The sequence below is a fragment of the Triticum urartu genome, chromosome 5 (genome assembly GCF_003073215.2).
Source record: "Triticum urartu cultivar G1812 chromosome 5, Tu2.1, whole genome shotgun sequence".
Classification (NCBI taxonomy): domain Eukaryota; kingdom Viridiplantae; phylum Streptophyta; class Magnoliopsida; order Poales; family Poaceae; genus Triticum; species Triticum urartu.
In genome coordinates, this window is record NC_053026.1 from 28,356,304 (window position 1) to 28,376,401 (window position 20,098).

The 20,098-nt window shown below is 43.4% G+C and overlaps 2 protein-coding genes across 2 annotated transcripts; one reads left to right on the plus strand and one right to left on the minus strand.

Moving 5' to 3' along the window:
- Positions 1–8,907: 8,907 nt before the first annotated feature.
- On the plus strand, positions 8,908–12,199 carry LOC125507573 (disease resistance protein RGA2-like). Its single transcript, XM_048672115.1, has 2 exons — positions 8,908–10,401; positions 10,569–12,199. Exons 1-2 carry the CDS (start codon positions 8,908–8,910, stop codon positions 10,746–10,748), a joined length of 1,674 nt encoding a protein of 557 aa, XP_048528072.1. The 3' UTR covers positions 10,749–12,199.
- Positions 12,200–12,349: 150 nt separating this feature from the next.
- LOC125507572 (acyl-coenzyme A thioesterase 13) lies at positions 12,350–14,089 on the minus strand. The gene is made up of 3 exons (XM_048672114.1): positions 13,748–14,089; positions 13,295–13,438; positions 12,350–12,617 (listed from the first exon to the last, which is right to left on the minus strand). The coding sequence occupies exons 1-3, from the start codon at positions 13,946–13,948 to the stop codon at positions 12,477–12,479; spliced, it is 486 nt and encodes a 161-aa protein (XP_048528071.1). The 5' UTR covers positions 13,949–14,089; the 3' UTR covers positions 12,350–12,476.
- Between the last annotated feature and the right edge of the window lie 6,009 nt (positions 14,090–20,098).

A 20,098-nucleotide genomic window follows, 5' to 3' on the forward strand; every position in this document is an offset into this window, starting at 1 on the left:
TAATTGATTTTTGAAAAAAATAAAGAGCAAACTACGAGGCAGCTGCAGTTCAAAATTGACCCGCTTCCAACTGAATCGGCAGAGATTTGTCTTTTTTACTAGAGGTGGATCAAAACTTTTTACACCCAACCATTTGGTCAATTGTGCATTAAATATATCCTAGTATTTTAGAAAATTGATTTGGTACCATTTTGCAACAAATATATGGTAGGTCATTCACAAAAAAACCTCATTTCGGGCACTCAAAAAATGGAAAATAAATTTTCCGTGTAAATAAAATGAAAAATTCCTTAGGCAACATTGTTTGCCATTCCAAGATTCAATCTGATGCAAAATATGATATATTTTGAACAAATTATGCCATTTCAAAATGCACCCTCGTGCAAAAAATACAAGAGAAACAAATAGAAAAACACAATTACATAAGCTTTGTTCTTATTGGTTGAAATGTTTGTGCCGTGGATCGATGACATGGCATCCATCCATCCATCCATCCCATTTAGCTAATGAAAAAATAGAAAGAAAGAAAAAGAACCCCCACCCCCGGGGCAGCCCAACCACCCAAACCCTATCCCCTCCCCAGATCCATCGTCGCCGCCCCCTTCTCCTCCCTCATCCCCTCCAACCACCCAAACCCTATCCCCTCCCCAGATCCAATCTCGCCGCCGGCCTCACTCTCCCCCCTCATCCTCTCCCGCTCGCGCACACTCCCCCGGCGGTGGTTCCTCCCCATTCCCCCCGCGGCTCCGACCATGGCCGCTGCCCTCGCGTCGCCGCGCACCGCGCGGCAGCTCGTTGACGCCCTCACCGCGCACCTCTCCCTCTACCACGCCGCCAACCCTAGCAGCCCCTCCCTCGCCCCCTCCCCTCCCCCACCCCGCGCACCGCGATCCTGCAGTGGCTGGCCGCGCTGCCGCCGCCGCGAAGAAGGACCAGGAGCCCGACCCCTACGACGGCCGCTAGTGGGTCGCCCTCTTCTTCGGTACGCAGACCGACACCGCCGAGGGATTCGCCAAGGTACGCGCATGCTCCTCCTCCCCCGCGCTGCTCCCGCTCGTCTGTCTGTCTTGTGCAAGGTGCCTAATAAGCTCTCCCTTCTATGCTCCTGCCGCCAGGCGCTCGCGGAGGAGGCCAAGGCGTGCTACGACAAGGCCATCTTCAAGGTGCTCGATCTGGTACGAACCTCGCCGCCGACGCTGCTTCTTTTTAAACCTCCTCCTCCCCCTCCCCTCAGCTCACACGATTGATTTGTCGGGATTCATGATGACTACGCCGCCGAGGACGAGGAGTACGATGAGAAGCTCAAGAAGGAGAACATCGCATTCTTCTTCCTCGCAACGTAAGGACCACCTGCAACTCTTACTGACTTCGTTATAGTAGGGAGCAGAAATCTTTAGTTAATCCATGACTTTTCAAAGACCTATTCCTTCTGCTGATCGTTTTATAGATGAGGTTGATTCTCTTTCAGAATACCATATCCATGGTTTGACAGTGGCGAATCGCTTTGACTACTCGTTTTACAGACATGGGTTGGTGTCTGAAGATTGCATTATCTTTTGCTTGTTTTATAGATCAGATTGATGCACAATGATTTTATTTCTTTGTCCAAACCCCAAATTTGACATGTCTGATATATATATACATACATATATATATATATATATATATATATTCTCAGGACCTTTTGTAAATCCTGATGGGCCATACTATGCAACACTAGTTTACTGCCAAAAGCTGTAATGTAATCTAATGACTGCTACGTTTTGTGCACGTACAAGTCGACTCTCTCCTTGAAAGCTATGGTCTTCTGGCAGTTGGTTGCTGCATCCAGTATTGATTTGTTTGTTGTCGCTTGCGCACACTAAAGAGAATCACTTACGCCGTGAAGCAACGTTTATAATATTGTTAGCATGTTCTATTAGTTCCAGAGAAAAAGCGAAATCCCAGCTCCGCCTGCTTCATGATCTATGATAAGTTCACTTGTGTAAGAATAAGGCAGCATTTAAGCAATGGGTAGCAGTATCCACAAAACTAAATATTCTGTTCGTTTTCTTGTGTTCTTGACTGCTTGTGTATTGTTACAGGTGAGGAAGAACCAGCTGCTGACGGGCGAGGGCATGGGGTACCTGGAGGCCAAGCACCACCTACTGCTGAGCATTGAGTTCAATCCATTACTAGGATTCTTGTTGTTTGTCTTTGAACAATGCTTGCGTTTTAGCTACTGCCACTTTGAGCTGCTGTAGCTTGTAGTTATCAATTCCAGCTGGGTTTACATATTGCATTTCTGGAGCAGTAGATCGACATTTCTAAGTTCTTTTGTTATATAAGATGAACAAATGTTATGTTTAAAGTGTGAGCTGACTAGTAATCCTAGAGAGAACCAACTCCATTTTTGCAAGAGTTAGCTAATATAATTAGTTAGGTACTGTTGTATTAGTTAGCTAATATAATTTGCAGCATTAGTTAGGTACTGTTGTAGTCTTTTTTAGACTTCTCTTGTATGAGTAAAATGCTATGAGCAAGAGTAATGCTATGAGTAAATTGAGATTTCCTTGCTTTAGGCATAAGAATAAGCTGATAAGAACAGAATATTGATACTTTGCATGCTATGAGCAAAATGTTGGTACTTTGCCTGCCATATCTGGTTCTTGTTTTGGTAGTAGTTTGCATTGCTTATCCAGTAGTATCAGTCAACTGGCCAGCCTGGAGCAGCTTGGTGTTGTACATGATGGTGTTAACTGTGAAAATGCCAAGTGTGAGAAAATTAGAAATTCTGCTCCTTACGTTTATAAATTCTACATATGGTTTCTCATCACTTGGTGTACATATAGCACGTTTTGGGCAACGAATTATTCAGCGTTCTATGTTAAAGCTTTCAACCTTGAAATCACATATTTGTTTGGGCATGTGCTATATGTACCATTTTAGAAGTAGTCCACATATTTCTGTCCTGATATAGTCTTTTTTAAACTTCTTATGAGATTGAAGTATTCGTTCTGATTTCTGGTTTGCTGATTGTTGTAGACAGATGTATGAAACCTCTTAACTATGGACGACAACTACTTGAGAAGGACCATCATCACCCATCAAGTATGCCATTGAGGTAATTCACCAGTCCCTCCAGCACCAACTATCTATTTTCTCTAGTATGCTTAGGTTTTTCATGCTGTTGTGGTAGCCCCATTGCTGTTGCGTTGAATCTCATGCCAGCGCTGGTGCGCCTATGGCTTAATGTGCTGTGATCTTTATCTGTGTAGGTTTTGTTTGATGATATGCTTAGATTATGATCATAAGCATGGTGGTTTGATGATGCCGAGGCCAGCTGTTAAACCATGATATAGTTGCTGGAACTGAGCTTAATATTCATGTGTGTATGTGTGTGTGTGTGTCGAGTAAAGTTGTGGTTTGTGCTGCTCCTTTGTAACGTGATGAAACAAAGAATGTCCTTTACTCCTTTTTTGAATGGAATGTTCATAATATATTCGCTTCAGTTTTTCTAATTTTTATCAGCTGATTCATGTAACAGGGCGTCTGTGGAAGGCCCAGTCCTGACTCTCCAGTGAGTCCGGCATTTGATCGCTATTGAAGGAGCTACATGTAGAAGAAGAAAACACCTGTAGAGCTTGTAACTGATTCCCATAGTTGTAGAGCTTGTATTATGTGTCACTTGTAGAACTTGTAAATGCTACAGCTTGTAGGACGTGTCATTTGTAGAGCTTGTAAATAAGCTTGTATATGCTACAACTTGTAGGACGTGTCATTTGTAGAGCTTGTATTGAATCTGGCTATTGTTATTTGAAGTATCATGTGTGTTTTTTGCTTGCCAATTTAACTACTGGTTATTTTCTTATTGTCAAATTGAAATATGAAGAATCTGGGCCTAATAGCTAGGACCCACTTATCAGAACCTGACAAGTGGGACCTGTTTGACTAGAGGACCCATTTTATAAAAAAACTAAAACTATTGTACAAAAAGGCCATGACCCATGAAATAAAAAGGCAGAATTGTTGGGCTTGGCCCATGAAGTCTGACCAAAAATTGACAGGAAAAAAATATATAGAAAGGCTGAATTAATGGGTTCGGCCCATATAAACACCCAATTGGACCGGGCCAATTCTTGTGCCACATCAGATTGCCACGCTGGATGCATACGTGGCCTGGGGAGGTTGCTAGTGACCAAAACGCCACAGTAGACATATTTTGGTCATAAACATCTACGACCATTTCAGAAGAAAGGTCGCTATAGTCAGTTTATGACCGCCAGCTTTTGACCTTATGTTTTTTGTCACAAAAAGATCACAAATTGAAAACAGTGACCTTTCAGTGACCAATAGTAAAGGTCACAAGTTGACATATTTCTTGTAGTGCTTCCTAGCTAGCTAACACATATGTGATATTCGGATTGAAGTCAACAACATCAAGAATATTATGGCTTCTATAGTGCTTTCTACCCCTGTATACTGCAGACTGTGACCTCGACACTCTAGCATTCACATGAGTACCATCTATTGCGCTAATGAATCCTGAAAATGGCATGACAATATGGTGTCATGGTTGCATTATAACAATACAAGCATGCCAAGGCATGAACTAAGAGTAGTGCTCTCCTTGAGATACAGATACCATCTTGGGCTTGTGGGAATATTTCTACAAGTTTTCCCAGTTGGTGCCTTGATCAGATCTCCTCTAAGCTCCCCAACAGCATACAAAACTTGCCCGAAATACCTTAAAATGGTCTCCATTGATCTCCTGAATGTGTTGTGGATAATCCTGAACCTTTGATTATGACATACAACATGAATGAACATGACAACTTGCTCTTTAATAATGGCATGGATGTTATCTTGTAGCAGCCCCCTGTTCCTTAACGTCTCCACAAGCCTGGCAAAAGGTACTCTTTTCATTTAAGCATCCACAAAGTCTACGTCATTATAGTTGTAGTGGTTCAGATTCAATATCCACTCCTATCCCGGATTAACATTGGACCATAACGGATGAAAGTTTTATCACTTCAATAAACAGCTCTCCTATGGGTCCAACATGAGCCAGGCTTGAATGGCAGCTATCATGATGCTGCCTGGACAATCAGCTTCATCTGTTTGTCCATAACCTAGGCGACATCAATGGTGCGGTGAGCAATGGCGAAATCGATCCTACGCCTTACCTAGTGGCCTAACAAATGACCTAATACAGGACGGGGTTGTATGCTTCTTACCCCCTTTAGAGCCAATGACCCGGCCATGGCGCAGACAAGGAGGATGAGATGGAGTCAGAGACAATGGGGAGGAGCAAGTCCTGCTGCCGGAGATTGAAGTCACATTTACTCTTTTTTCTATTTAACCTTTCAAAAAATAGTGTGTGATTTTAGATTTGAACTCCAAACCCCCTGGTTTATTTCCGACTGCAGTAACCAAGTGGGACAGATCACTTGCTCTTCCTACATCTATTTCTTTCTCTTTTTGTTGTGCACATTTCCGTTTCAGGTTTCGTAGGGTTTTTCTGGTCGTTTTTCTTTCGAGCTTCATGCACGGTTTTTCCTTTTTCTTTTTTTTCTTTTTCATGAACTTTCCTTTTGATTTGTTAACTTTTTAAAATTTGTGAAACATTTTTCAAATCCACAAACTTTTTCCAAATTTCTAAGCATTTTCCAAACTCATGAAATTTTTAAAATTCAAATTTGGGAACAATTTTCAAATTCGCATATATTTTTTCTAACTCGTGATTTTTAAAATGTGTGAACCTTTTTGCAAATCTGTGAACCTTTTCTCAAATTCGTGAACCTTCCCCGAACTTTGTAGACTTTTTTCCAAATAATGAAAATTTTAAGGTTTTTTTACTTTTTAAAAAATTAATGAACTTTTTTCAAGTTTATGAACCTTTGAATTCATGTTTTTTAAAATAAAATGCACATTTTTTAATTTATAAACTTTTTTGAAATTCTTGTAATTTTTTAAACTTGTAAAAAAATTTAAAATTCGTGAATATATATTTTATTTTACCAGTTTTTTCAAAACTGACAAAGAAATAATCTGTTTTTTTTAAACAGTGAACCAGCAGCAAACTACAACGAGACGAGGGAAAATAAAAAAATCAACCCAAGAAAGGCGAGCGAGAGAGCATGGCAAGTTAACGTGCCGGCCATCTCGTGGACGCCTGTGCGCCGTAGCACCAATTCGGCGTTCAAGTCGCTGACGAGGAGCTCTCTTGGACGCGCGTGTCACAAAGGCACCGGCTTTGCTACAACTACGGATGTTTTACAGGACTTTACAGGCAAATGCTAAGGTGAGTTGTTTTAATTGATGATTAGGTGAGGCGGGGCCCCACCCGAAAATCAAGGGGGGAGAGATTAGTGAAGTGAGAAGGGTCGGTCTGTAACCTCCTGTAAAAGCAATCCGTACGTTTAGCATTTTTACAAAGGCACAGGTGTGATTTCCTCTTTTCTTTGTGCTTTGTCTTTTTATCGGGTTGTACTTTTTGTGGGTCCTCTGGCCAACATGGTATGAATATAAGGAGGTTCAGTTTGTAAAGAAAAAGTGAACACTTTTGAAGAAAGTAACTATTTATTTTTCATTATATATGTATTTAGTATTTTTTTAATATAGATGAAAGGAAAAAAAAAACATGTGTGACAAGACCACGTGGTTACTTGGTCAGCCCACTACCGGCTTGCTGCAAGCGACTCTAGTGTAGGAGTTGCTACGAGCGATACATAGTCACTCCCGTAGCTGCCCCACAACCTCTAAAAGCATCTCCAGTAGTATGTGTATATTTAAATATCTATATATTTATATAGACAATGGTCTAAAAAGATTTTCTCATATATACGTTCAGTTTTGCATCAGAACGTCTATATACAGGGACCATGACAGGTGGGCCGTCGCTGAGGAGAGGAAGAAATCATGACTGGAGCTGAGTTTAGACGACGCCTTCATATTGTCCAGGCATGGACATTGTCGAGGTCGATTTAGAGGATGTGTATATTTGGACGACCATATAGACAAATAGTTGGACGTTTGTTTTGGGCTCACGTTGTAGAAAACGAGTATAGACATCCATATAGACAAGCTATTGGAGATGCTCTAATGTATGAAAAGAGCCAACAAATCTAAAAACATAAATTCTCACGAACCCGTTAGTGCCAAATCGAATGTCGTCTATGTAAGGATCGGTCAGGGAGACCTAATTCAAACATGCCCTTCTTGCCACCGCCTCGTCAATGCCGTACGAGAAACAAAACCTAGCGAAAAGACAACTGAAGCAAACGAGTTCCCGCTCCTTTATGAGTTTTTTTATAAAACGGAGGCAAAATATTTGCCTCATCTATCTATTAATTAAGGAGAAAAGAGTCATCTAGTTAATTAATGAAAAAACGGATTAAAACCGTCACAACCGCTGAGCAACACACACAAGATACTTCACGCACGGCTGTGGCGCTAAGTTCCGCCCGTGCCGTTCCTGGGAGAGCGACGTGGGGGCCCCACTACCTGTGCTTCAGCTTGAATTCCACTCCTCTATGAGTTGAAAGCAAAAGAATGAGGTCAAATATTACTGAGGCTGATTATTCCAGCTCAGCAAAAGAATGTAGCTATCGGAAATTGCTTTTGCAGGCCGATCTCCATGAAGGCCTCCAAATGCAAAATCCAAATTTCAAAAAAAAAAATCATATTTTTACATTTCAAAAAAATCTGAAAAAAATACAGAGATAGATGAAGGCATATTGAGGAGTAAACCGTACTCCTATGTGCGTGTGTGTCCCGGTGCTCAACCAGAAGAAAGCAGACATAATCATATTATTATTACTTACAGCGTGTTTTTTTATTGCAAAGCCAGAGTTAGCCAGAGACTGATATTCCCTCCGTCCCGAATTAGAACTACTTGTCGCAGTATGGTGCTCAATAAACAGATAACTGAATCCAAGCATCTCACAGATTTCCTGCAAATATAATGCAGCAATGCCACAAACCGAAGAACAAGTGGTGACAGGATTCAGGTTCACAGCACAACAGGCAACTTTTATCAAGAATCTCCTGCCTCTTAGCTAAATTATCCCTAGTGAGCAGTTTATAATGTGATGGTAAGCACAAGAGCATATATACCCCAGGGGGGACATGAATCTTCCAAGCAGTAGGAACAAAAACTGGAGTAATCCCCCTAAACAGATGTGCTTTAACAAAACTGAATTGATAACTATATATAAAGACTGAGAGCTATACACTGCTGAATTGTGCGTCTTCCACACCATTCGGTCAGGGTCCTGAATCAACATAATGTTAGAAACAATTTGCAGGAGATCAATCCAATATTTTGTGATCAAAACATCTCCTGAAGGACAATTTCAAATCAACACCATCCCCGGCCTTGGAAATTCGGAGATGTTATGGCACAACTGAACTACACCAGCAGCTAAGTAAGACACACTTCAACAGACTGGGTCGTCACTGACGGGCTCGTCACACAAGTCAGATACCAATCAGAAATGATGGCCATCTCAAACGAGTGGCCACATCAGATCACCATTCATTCAACTCCTTTCAGCGTTGGTCACCAGAGACCAGACCAACTGAAAAGAAAAGACAATTTTGTCTGTAGTATCTACCGCCAACAAGTCGCGCATCATTGATTTTCATTCCTTCAGAAAGCACCTGAGTATTTATACGTAGTGCACAAGAAACCACGTGTTGCAGACTTCTGGTGTCATGTAAAGCCAGAGCACCAAAGTCTTTGAAGTCGCTATCCTGCTAAGAACCATACCACCCAACTATTGGTGCTCACCTTGACTTTTTGAGCAATCAAACGTCACATGTGAGACGATATTGTCAAAAATGGTGACCTGCAGGCACCACTACATGACCCGTCCATAAAATTTGCCCTGAAACATTCCAAGATCTGCTGGTAAGGAATTTACCATGGCGGAGGCCATCTTCTCGGCGGTAGTCGGCGACATGGTGGGCAGGGTGATCTCGCTTCTCGCCGGCCGCTTCAGCGTCCAACAGAGTGCCAGTGTCAAGCTGCAGAAGATAAGTCGCATGCTTGTCAGGATTCACAGTGTGGTGGAGGAGGCCAAAGGGAGGCACATCACGAACCATGTTGCCCTCGAATGGCTCTCGGAGCTCAACGACTGTGTGTACCAGGGTCGTTATCTGCTCGACACGATCAGGTGCGGAGAGCCGGAGCTCAAAGACGGGCATGGTGACAAGGTACCAGCACAGCCTTTCTCTCTGTCCTTGTTTAATCCTGCAAAGCGCGTGCGTGTCGCCACGAGCACCGTGAAGTGCATACTGTCTCGCCATGATGCCGGTGTCGATGAGATCGACACAGTGCTAGAGAGCTTGCAAAGCATATCTGGTGATCTCCGGGAGTTCATGATGCTCCTGCAAGGCTGCAAGCGGATCCGCCGCCCTTTGGCTACCAACATCTTTGTGGACGGGCAGATGTTCGGCAGACATGTCGAGAAAGAAAGGATCATCAACTTCTTGCTTGACAACAGCGGTCCATGCATCACGGGGAAACTGCCTCTGCTGCCAATTGTTGGTGACATTGGAGCTGGGAAAACTACCTTGGTGCAGCACGTCTGCGATGATGCCAGGCTGCGCAACCGCTTCCCAATAATCATGCTGTTTAATTTCTCATCTACCTACGCTATGGCGATGGGTCGACCAACTGTTGTTCTGAAATCCAAACATGTTATTGGAGGGTCTGGAAAGCTTAATCATCCGCTGCAAGTGCTCAACGAGAATTTCCGCAAGAAGCGGTTCCTGATGGTGTTCGAGGATGTTGACATGCACAGGAAGCAAATGCTGGAGGAGCTCTTGCCAAGCCTGAGACACGGCAAACAGGGGAGCAAGATCATACTCACCACCAACAACAGGCGTGTCGCCGCTGGCATGGGGACAGTGGAGCCAGTCAAGCTGAAGGTCTTGCCACACCCAGAGTACTGGTTCTTCTTCAAGGCGCATGCCTTTGCTGCCACGGACATTGAGGAGAACCTGAGGCTGCTGGCTGTAGGCAAAGCCATTGCAAGGAAGCTAAATGGATCATTCTTTGGCGCAAAGATCGTCGGAGGGGTGCTGAAAGCCCATCCAAATCTACAGCTCTGGTGTAAGATCCTAAGAAGCAATATTGGGGGCCTGTCCTTGTTGGGTGATGGCCTTGGATACATTGCGGATTTGGCAGAGAATCTGCTGCCAAGTCATGTAAAGATGCGCCAGCTGATTATATCCAAGAAACCGCTCTCCTCGACACAGCCTGAGTTTGCCAGGTTGCATGATATGCTTCTGCCAAGCCCTGATGCAGCAGCAGCAGACCAAGAAAGCTGGAGTGCAGATGTTGGAAATGCAAAAGTGTTGTTGTGCAGGTCAGTTATGCCATTCTTTTGCCTGGACTACAACGCTCATTGCACTGTAAGTGGGCGAAACAGTTCATCAGGATCCACACATTTCAATCATGGGGAACCCCGTGTTGTTGGGGAACTAAACCTTGTGCATCGGAATTCTGTGTGCTGATCAATGTTTCCTTCTCTAGTATGTAGGAATATTTTGTACTGAATCTTATATTGTCTGATCTCCAGTTTTGTGCTGTTTTCTACTGTCCTTTCATTTCTGCATTGCATCCTCTTAGAGACCTCTTCTTTTACTTGTTCCAAATAGTCCTTCGGTATAAATGGTCGCCTGCTTCCCAACGAGCTGGACTTCTAGCACAGGCTTTCCAAAAGCTAACAAATTTCATACCAAAGCAGATTGAAGTATGACTTTCTTTTTACAACTGCTTTTGCCTGTACCTGTATCACTACTGCCGTGCCAAGAACTGGCGGCTACAGATACTACTTCTCAACTATGCGCCAACTGGTACCTAGGGTTAGCTCTCAGAAATGATCCAATGATCTTTGCGCCAATGACTGACCCTTTCCAATCACTTTACCATCTACTCCTTCTATAAACTAATATAAGAGTGTTTAGATCACTATTTTAGTGATCTGAACGCTCTTATATTAGTTTACGGAGGGAGTACTTCTAGCCTGCGGCAGTTCTCCTCAAAATCTGCCTCAGCAAGTGCAAGCACCTTGGAAATAGATACTCCGCAGCGGTAAGAACCTCAACTTGATTGTCTGCACTAATCCAATTTTCATGATTTGGTTACTGTGTTGCCTTGGGTGCCTGACTCCAATATGGATGATAATTGGAAGAATATCCATTTTTTCTTCAGAGAAGTGGTTTCTGTACAGGAGAAATTGTATTACTTGTTCCCTTCCGATATGCCGGCCAAACATCTGACAATCTGCATAACTGTTGGTACTCCGTGGCAATCATATCGGCGTGCAGCTCCCTCTCTAAATGTTCTACAACATTGTTGATCTCTTCAAGGCTATGACATGGGACAATAGGATATTGATGGTGCTTGCAGCAACCTGTAAATGCTTTGCAGGATTAGAAGAGGACAATAAGAAAAGATGGTGATGAGATTGCACCTTTTTATTGTTCACGTTGTCATCATGAGCATCTATGGACTTGATTGACCTATTTTTCGATAGATCGAGCATTTAACGACCATGGTACGATCTGCGGATGAGCTCTGAGAGTCACTCCAAGGTGTTGTAGTTGGTGATCTGCCCCCCTTTGGGCTCTTCCACCGTACTTCCAGTCTTGATTAGCATATGACGAAACATCCCTAGCTTGGCTTGGGTGCCTGACGAAACATCTCTGCTAATCATGTCACCGATGACTGGGGAGATAACAGACACAGCCATGGTAAAAATTTCCAGATGGAAGATCTAATTCTAGTGCACGGTAATTTATTCTCAAAAATCCTTTTGGAGAATTATAGGATCTCCCTGTTCAGTGTTCACCATTTTAATGAGATTAGGTGTTGGTTGAAATAAGAGGTCAGGTGAAGGACAAGTCAGTGAGAGGACAGGGATAGCAGAGAGTTGCCTGATACTCTACATATAACACATATCAGCCTGAGTAACTATTGCTGAAGACCAAAGACTTCTGTTGGTATAATATAAACTTGGAAGACCAAAGATTCCATGTGGAACGGAAAGAGTTGAAATGTCAGATATACTAGGAACCATCGATTTGAGAAAGATGCGTTAGGACATCAGAATGTCATAGAAACTCGCACCTGGCTCAAAGTTATGGAAATCATCTTATTTCATTTCCTAGTATTTAATATTTTATCTAGTTAAATCGATTAGCCTTGATCCTCTTAAGTCTTTGTCTTCAGCCATTGGTAGTCAGACTTATTCATGTTCAAAGTACATTTGCCAGGCGGTATTGCTGTTTTGGGATGCATAAATCAGTGTATTTATATTTCAACTCTGTCACAAAACATGCAAAGGTCACTGTAGTATGTAGCAAACTCCTCAACTAATTTCCATATTTCCCATTTCAGGACAGCATTATTCTATTACATAAGGGTTGCCAAGTAATTAAACAAGAGCAATTACAGGCTTACAGCTTACAATGCAAGGACACCTTCACAGTTTACTAGATGCACCAAGATACTTGGAATAGCGGGCTTGAGCGATGATTTTGCCAGATTTCTTCTTCAGTTCCACAGTGGCCACTCCTACTGCTTTTCCAGCACGCAGAACCTTGGCCTCGATATCAATCTCTTCCTGCAAATGGCAACACATGATTTCATAGTTACTGTACAATCACAAGAACTTCAGAAGTGAAACACGATATTCCAACAGCTCAACTTATTCGTCAAGGTTGTCATGGTCATCCATGCAATTCGGAATAAAGAGAACAAGTACAACTTGGTTATGCACTAGAGCATTCTCAACAAAATTTAAAAAATAAAGGAATCTTGATGCACCAAAACTGGTAACTGATACGGAATTTGCCACGTAAACAATGATTCATGATGTTCAGTGGCATCTCTACCTGTTGCTAGCAGAGTGGAGTTTGTGAGAATTACAGATTATTGGCTCTGTGATAATGTAATTTTTTAGCTCATTTCTCTGTAATAATAAGCTCTGCTAAATTATGCTTAGAGTAGTTGGGCCATGGGGAAATACAAGAACACATCCCATCCCATGTAAATTGATCGAGCAAAGGGTCGATGCTCACGCCAACATGTACTACTCCCTCCGTTCCCACATATAAGACCTTTTAGAGATTCCATTATGAACTACATATGGATGTATATAGACATATTTTAGAGTGTAGATTCATCCATTTTGCTCCGTATGTCGTCCGTAGTGAAATCTCTAAAAGGTCTTATATTTAGGAACAGAGGGAGTAGTTACTTATTTCACACCCAATTAAATTCGGCGAGGAAGGCACTCACATCCGAAAATGCAGCATCCAAGTAGGAGATGTTCATCTCTAGTGGTGAGCCCCTGGTTTGTGCCCCGGACGTGTAGAAGACAGCAGTACCCACCAAGTCAACCAGCGACGCCGTTGCGCCACCGTGCAGGAAGTTGCCTGAGTTCTGTGATTGCTCGACAACAACACCACAAGCATCAGTAAATAAAACTGCAAAAGGCAGTAGTAACAAGCTGGTCCATGCACGATGGCTCAGCTTGTGTTCCAGTGAACAATTAGATGATGGAACTCTGTTGTTCCGAAATTAAGTTCCTCAGCTACAGTGGGAAGGTAATCTTCCGAAGAAATGCTAATGGTAGATAGTAGCGCAACAGTAGATGGGGAAGTTAAATTACGCATCAAGCAGGAACTGAGCAGGGAAGGGAAGGGGGTAGGTAGATCTGGCTGCCGGAGGTGGGATGGATGAAGGGCTCACGAGGAGGCGGGCGGGGACGGTGAAGTGGCAGAGGAGGCGGCCGGGCTCGACGGTGTGGACGCGGATGCCGCAGAGCACGAAGGCGTCGTAGAACCCGGAGGGCAGCGCGTCCACCTGCTCCGTCGGCAGCGACTCGGCCGCCGCCTCCTCCAGCAGCTGCCGAGCCTTCTCCATAGCCGCCGACGCCGACGCCGACGCCATCGGCCGGTCCGAGAAAGAGGAACGGATCCGGATTTGCGTTTCCTTCCCCGATTCCGCTTACGACACTTGTTTATGCTTAACGCTACTTTATGTACCTGTTCTTGGCTTTTTCTTGTACATTCTTTGTCTTACCACGTCTTTTTGTTTGCTAGGCCAGGGTGTTGTACTATCAATGGACATTTTAGGGGTAGTTGTATCCTCGATGAACTGAACCTCGGCACTGTTGACTGTTGTCGCCGAATTGCTTGACAAAAAACAACTGTTCTTCTTAGATTGCACCATTAAATTAGTAGTGCTATTTCACAATCAATTTTCAAAAATACTAACATCCACACATGTAGGCGTTTGTATATCATCCACAGATCAATGTTTGTTTATTTTTGCATGAATCTTGGCATGTTTTGCCAGATTTTTTATGCCATGTACGATTAGGCTGGTGAGTGGGCATTTATCCAGTGGGCGTTTAGCAGTTCGCTCACATGCCAGTTTTTACGCATGCAGAGAGGTTGGTGTGTGGACGTTTATCAGTTCACCCACATGCCCGTCTTCTCTCTCACGCTCAAAACTGCCAGTTGTCATATGTTTTTGAAGGGTACATAGCAACTATCCTAGCATAGTTGTACGTAGATGGCAACTTTTTTTTACCGAATTGATATGTGTTTTGCAGGATACATAATAACTGTTCTAGCGTGCTTATAAGCAGATGAGAACTCTCTCTTTATTCGAAGAGCAGTGCTAGACGGATGATAGAACTCGGACGATTCATGCACGACAGTGAAATCCAGCCGCACATGCAAGTGTACAGGGGAGCAACGGCCGCCGGATTTTTAGTCGTCCTCACATCGTCTAGTTTCGTTACTCGAACATGTTTTTTGTCATGCTTTTTTTGTAGTGCTACATAACAACTGGCTAGTATTAGTAGGTGGTAACTTCTAAAATTTTCAAGTCATGACAACTATAGTAGACCATACCATACATGGCAACAGCTGCAGTTGTTCAAAAGTGGCATCTCACACTTGATCTGAGATGGCAACTGTAGTTCAGCAACATGACAACTGCAGTTAAACAAACATGAAAGAGAATCCGGACCATGGCAACTGCGGGGACGCGTGGTGACTATCACGCGGAGCGTGCGGGACCATGAGTACGGGCGTGTGAGCGTTATCTATTTTGCACACACGTAGACATGTGGGAAAAACCGTGAGGCAAAAGAGTAGGCGTGTGGGCATTAATTGTTTTGCCCACACACAGGCGTGTGGACCACACAAGACGTGTGGCTAGACCCCTTAACGCCCACATGTGTGAGCGTTATCGGGACCCTTAATTTTTCATCCAGTTTCTTGATATTTAACTTATAGAAGATATGTATTATTCAATTTAGGAAAATATATGTATTATACCATATCAAAACATAATAGTATATACTTAGAAAAAATAGGATGTCACCCTATCATGATAAACAACAGACTCCACAGCTAGTAAGTCCTAGGTTGTCATAGGCGAAATATTCCCTTCTTCAAAATTCTCACAAGGCACCATAAGTGAAATCATGCTAGAAAAACTTGGCTTGAGAGCTCAAGTAATTGCGCCTTTGATATAGTGTCGGCTCAGTCTTTTGGAAGTGCTCATAGGGATAGGGTATGCGTATGTGTTCATAGGGGTGAGTGTATGCGCGTGTATATAAGCGCTTGCGTCTGTACTGTGTTAAAAAACAATCTAAACATTTTTTTTACATTTTGTGACGAAGATAGTAAATCATTTTCTAGATATAAATGAAGAATATGCAAACAATGTTTTAGATCAATGAATCCATATACCCTTAGTCATCAAAGCCATGGGCCTACACTGGCAGTTTATTTTAGGTGGTAAACCTTTTAATAATAAAATCATTATGACATTAATTGATCGTGTAAATATATAAAATTCTGAATTAAAAGCAATATTTATGGGTGCAGATACGAAATATTACTCCTTGGTGAAGGATGGAATATAACTTTAGATATTTGATCTCCATAACAGTCAATATGAACTTGAAAATAAAATTAATGGATGTTGCCACCATTTACTTATATGGAGAGAAAAAATCTCATGTCACTCTTGCCTGCGCTACTCCGGGGTGTCTCCCGCGACCTAGCGTCGCCTCCCCTTTTTCCTTCTCTCCCCATGCTGCCACAGGATGAAGCCGGCGGGAGAAGCCCGCGTGGCTGACGGCGGTGGCGGGGCTCCTTCTCACAGCTCCCCCAGTGTTGTGGCGACGGCGGCTCCCAGGGGGTTTGGCGGTGCTTCACGCCAACGAAGGCTGATGTCGTGGACTTGACACGACAGATGTCCTAGCGGAAGGACTTAGTCGTGGAGCCATCATAACTAAGTTAGCTTAAAGGGGTTAATCGGGACAAAGGACATAGAAAGTTTATGCTGGTTCGGCCCCTCGCGGTGGAGGTAAAGGCCTACTCCACTTTGGGGTTGTATTGCTTGGCTTTCGATTACCAGGGAGCGAATACGCTTGACATAGTTCTCGATCTCTTGTTTCTTGTCCTCAACCTGCCACCGGGTCGTCCCTTTATATACATAGGTTGATGTCCGACGGCTTACAGAGTCCCGGCCGGCTCATACACAATGTGTCCGGATCGATGACTAGCTAAGCTTGCCTTTCAATACAAGTTATACATGTGGCGGTTCGTCCCCTTGGGCCTCAAGTCGCCTCTGCGTCTTGGGCCGTCAATGGGCTTGCTATGACCCGCCATCTTCATTGATAAGTCACCAGTGGTATGACCCGGCCCCTCCTGAACGGGTCATACCCAATAGTTATATCCCCAACATTAGGCCCCAGGTTGATTTGAACTTGTTCACATCAATCTTCAATACCTGACTTGTCAGAATTTTGCATCGTCCGTTTGATAAACTTTGTTGTAACCCGCCATGACGTCAGCTCACAGAATCTTCTTAACCCGCCATGACGTTATTTCACATTAATTTCGCACGAGGCCCAGAACATCTTAATTGATCCTTATCTTAATGAATATCCCGAAAACCGAGGCGTCCATATAGCCATATGATGATTTCGGCCTCCTCAATTCCCGTGCATGCCTTGTATCCATCCTCTTATAAATAGGGAGGGGGTCCTAGTCTTCATTTTTCCCCTCACCTCATCGTCTTCGTCTTCCTCCTTGCGACTCCGCCGCCAACCCAAGCTCTGCCATTGTCGTCCTCCGTCTGCTGCATCAACTCAGGCCGCTGCATCAACCTGATTAAACCAGAGAACGCTGGCGCGCCACTGCCGTTGCACTAGGGTTTGAATAGTTCATCGGTGTTCTTGCTGTTCTTCACTGTTTCTCCGTAATGCACTCATTTCAATCTGACAATAGTATTAGAAGCGTGCGGAATCTGTTTGACACACCCTCTCAAGCATATGAAACATTCCTTTTATACAGAGAATCTTCGAACAAATGAATTTTTCCACTGTCACAACCTTTAGGTTTAAAATTTACTTTTCTTTTCCCAGCTGCGGTAGATCCGAGATTATAAATCCATCTGCAGAATCTTGTTTATCCAGCACTTAGCCAAATGTTTACTGGTAGATTAGAAGTACCATAGCCGTCATGGCGGCTTATATAATCTTGTTTAAACCGCCATTATATGCTTCATAACCTGAATAACCCGGCAATATCCTCCGCTTTAACCATGCTTATTTATTCATCCTCATAATTCAGTTCTCCAGTTTGACAACTACATACTATGAACTGTATCTCCATAGCCATTAGCCCTTCACAATGGTTTAAACAATAATTTGTAACCCGCCAGATATCTGCCGGTTTAATAACATCTTGAATCGTCTTGTATAGGACGTGCACCCAATCATGACTAAGACAGTCACATCATGCGACTCGATCCCATCCATCGTTACCGAAGAAATGCTCCAGGAGTATGTCAAAATTGGCTTCTTACCGGCAAAAACGTCATTCACTGGCGTGCTCCAAAACCAGATGAAGTCAGACCTGAGTCGCAGGACGATGAAGTTATTGTTTTCACTGATCACATGAACCGGGGCTTCTCACCGCCCGGGTCAAAATTCTTCTGTGACGTTCTGCATTTTTTGCAACTTCATACTCAAGACATCGGACCCAATTCCGTTTCAAATATCTGCAATTTCCAAGTCTTATGTGAAGTATACCTTCAAGAAGAACCCAATGTTGAACTCTTTAGAGAGTATTTTTATTTGAACCGCCAAAATGAATTCACTGACGGGCCCAGCCAGGAGCTTGGAGGGATCTCAATTCAGCAACGAAGAGATGCCATTTTTCCTTATGCCCAGCTTCCAAGTCATCCCAAGGATTGGAATCAAACCTGGTTCTATTGCAAAGATACTTCTCCTGCTGATGCAAACCCCTTGCCAGGCTTCCGTGACCAACGGATCAACCCGAAGCACCCTCTCCCCGAACAGCTTACCACTGCTGAACGAGCCAAACTTATGCCTACCTTTTCAAAGGTTAGAGCATTATTGGCCAATGGATTGACTGGGGTCAACCTGGTTCGATGCTGGGTAGCTTGGAGGATCATACCTTTAAGCCGCCGGTCCAGTTTAATATGCACATATATTGGTGATGCCAAAGATCCACTACGTTACAGCTCAACACGTTTGACTGATAAAGCCATCAATGATATGACAAAAACTCTTCTCAATGAAAGCTTGGATAGCTGCAGCAAAGTGGGGTTGAATCCCTTCTACACACTCAACCTGGCACCGGATGTAAGTCTGTCTGGTTTATATACCTCACTTCATTGTTCAAATAACTTGCAAATCTCCAACCTTTATTGTAATTTTTGCAGGCTGGAGCCGCCTTTTGGAAAAGGAAATATGATGATTCGGAGGTAGACCTTGATTCCCTTGGCTCTTTTTTCAACTGTCTTATTGACATTGATTGCTATCAGGATGACGCGGAAAAAAGGCAGGCGGGAAATGAAGAGGTAACTATTATTTCCTCCGACTTAGAGCCTTTGCCAAGACAGAAAATTCGACGAGTGATCCGGAAAGTAAGGTTTTCTCACCCTGTAGCTCACTTGGATCCCAACTTTATTTTCAAGCAACAACATCATGAGAACCGGCACAGAACTCGGACCAGTGGAGGCGGAGAGCTTTCCTCCGGTTTACCTAACACACCAGCCCCACGCAAACGCCGGAATGAGGTGCTTCAAAATTCCAACTCTATTTATCCCAAGGCCGGTCTTATTCGTCAACCACTTAATCCTTCTGACTCAAATTATCAGGGGACCTCTCACTCTTCGTCTGGCGATTCATCTCAGACTCAGCTTCCGACTTTCAAGACTGCCCCTAGGTACAAACTTTATCTGTGTTTTTTCACATCTCTATACTCATACTGACTTTTTGAATCCTCTTGCAGTGGAATAGCAAAGCCTAGCAAAAAGGCTAAAATAAACAAGCCAACAGAAGACCCCAAGACTCATGAACCGGAAGAGCAAGCACCAATATTTGAAGCCTCCGTGCAACACCCGGAGGAACATGCTGATGACCCGCCACCAGAAAATCTTGGTACCTCTGTTGAACATATAATTGTCGATCATTTGGGTGTTGAACCGCCAAGCCCACTCAAGCCTTCAGAACCAAACACTGAAGAAATTCTGATCACCAGCACTGGTTTTCAAGAACTGGGGAATCCTCTTTCTCAAGCAAAACATTCTGCCAAGGAAGAGTTGATCGATAAGCGCAAGGTCAAATTTGACATGGCCAATTATTCTCATCTGAACATTAGTGAAATCCTCTCTGGCTATCTCAGCCAAGTGCACAACAGCCGCGATCTGGAGATTGACATGGTCAAACACATGCACCAGAAATATGAGGTATCAACTTCTTCCTTCTCTGTAAGATACATTCCTTCAGCCCCCAAGTCTACTGAATATGATAGAATTGAATATATTATAGACTTTTAGATAGTCATAAACATGTGAAGATCAAACTAGTAGCCCCCAAGGGCCGGCTTAAACTATCAAGTTAAGCCGAGACTTCAATTAATAGTGATCAACTTTGCACCTATAGCCCCCAAGGGCCGGTTTAATCAATATGAATAAACCGAGACTTATCAGTATCACTGAAAATCTCATCTGGTCACCCTTACAAACCGGGTTAACTTGAAA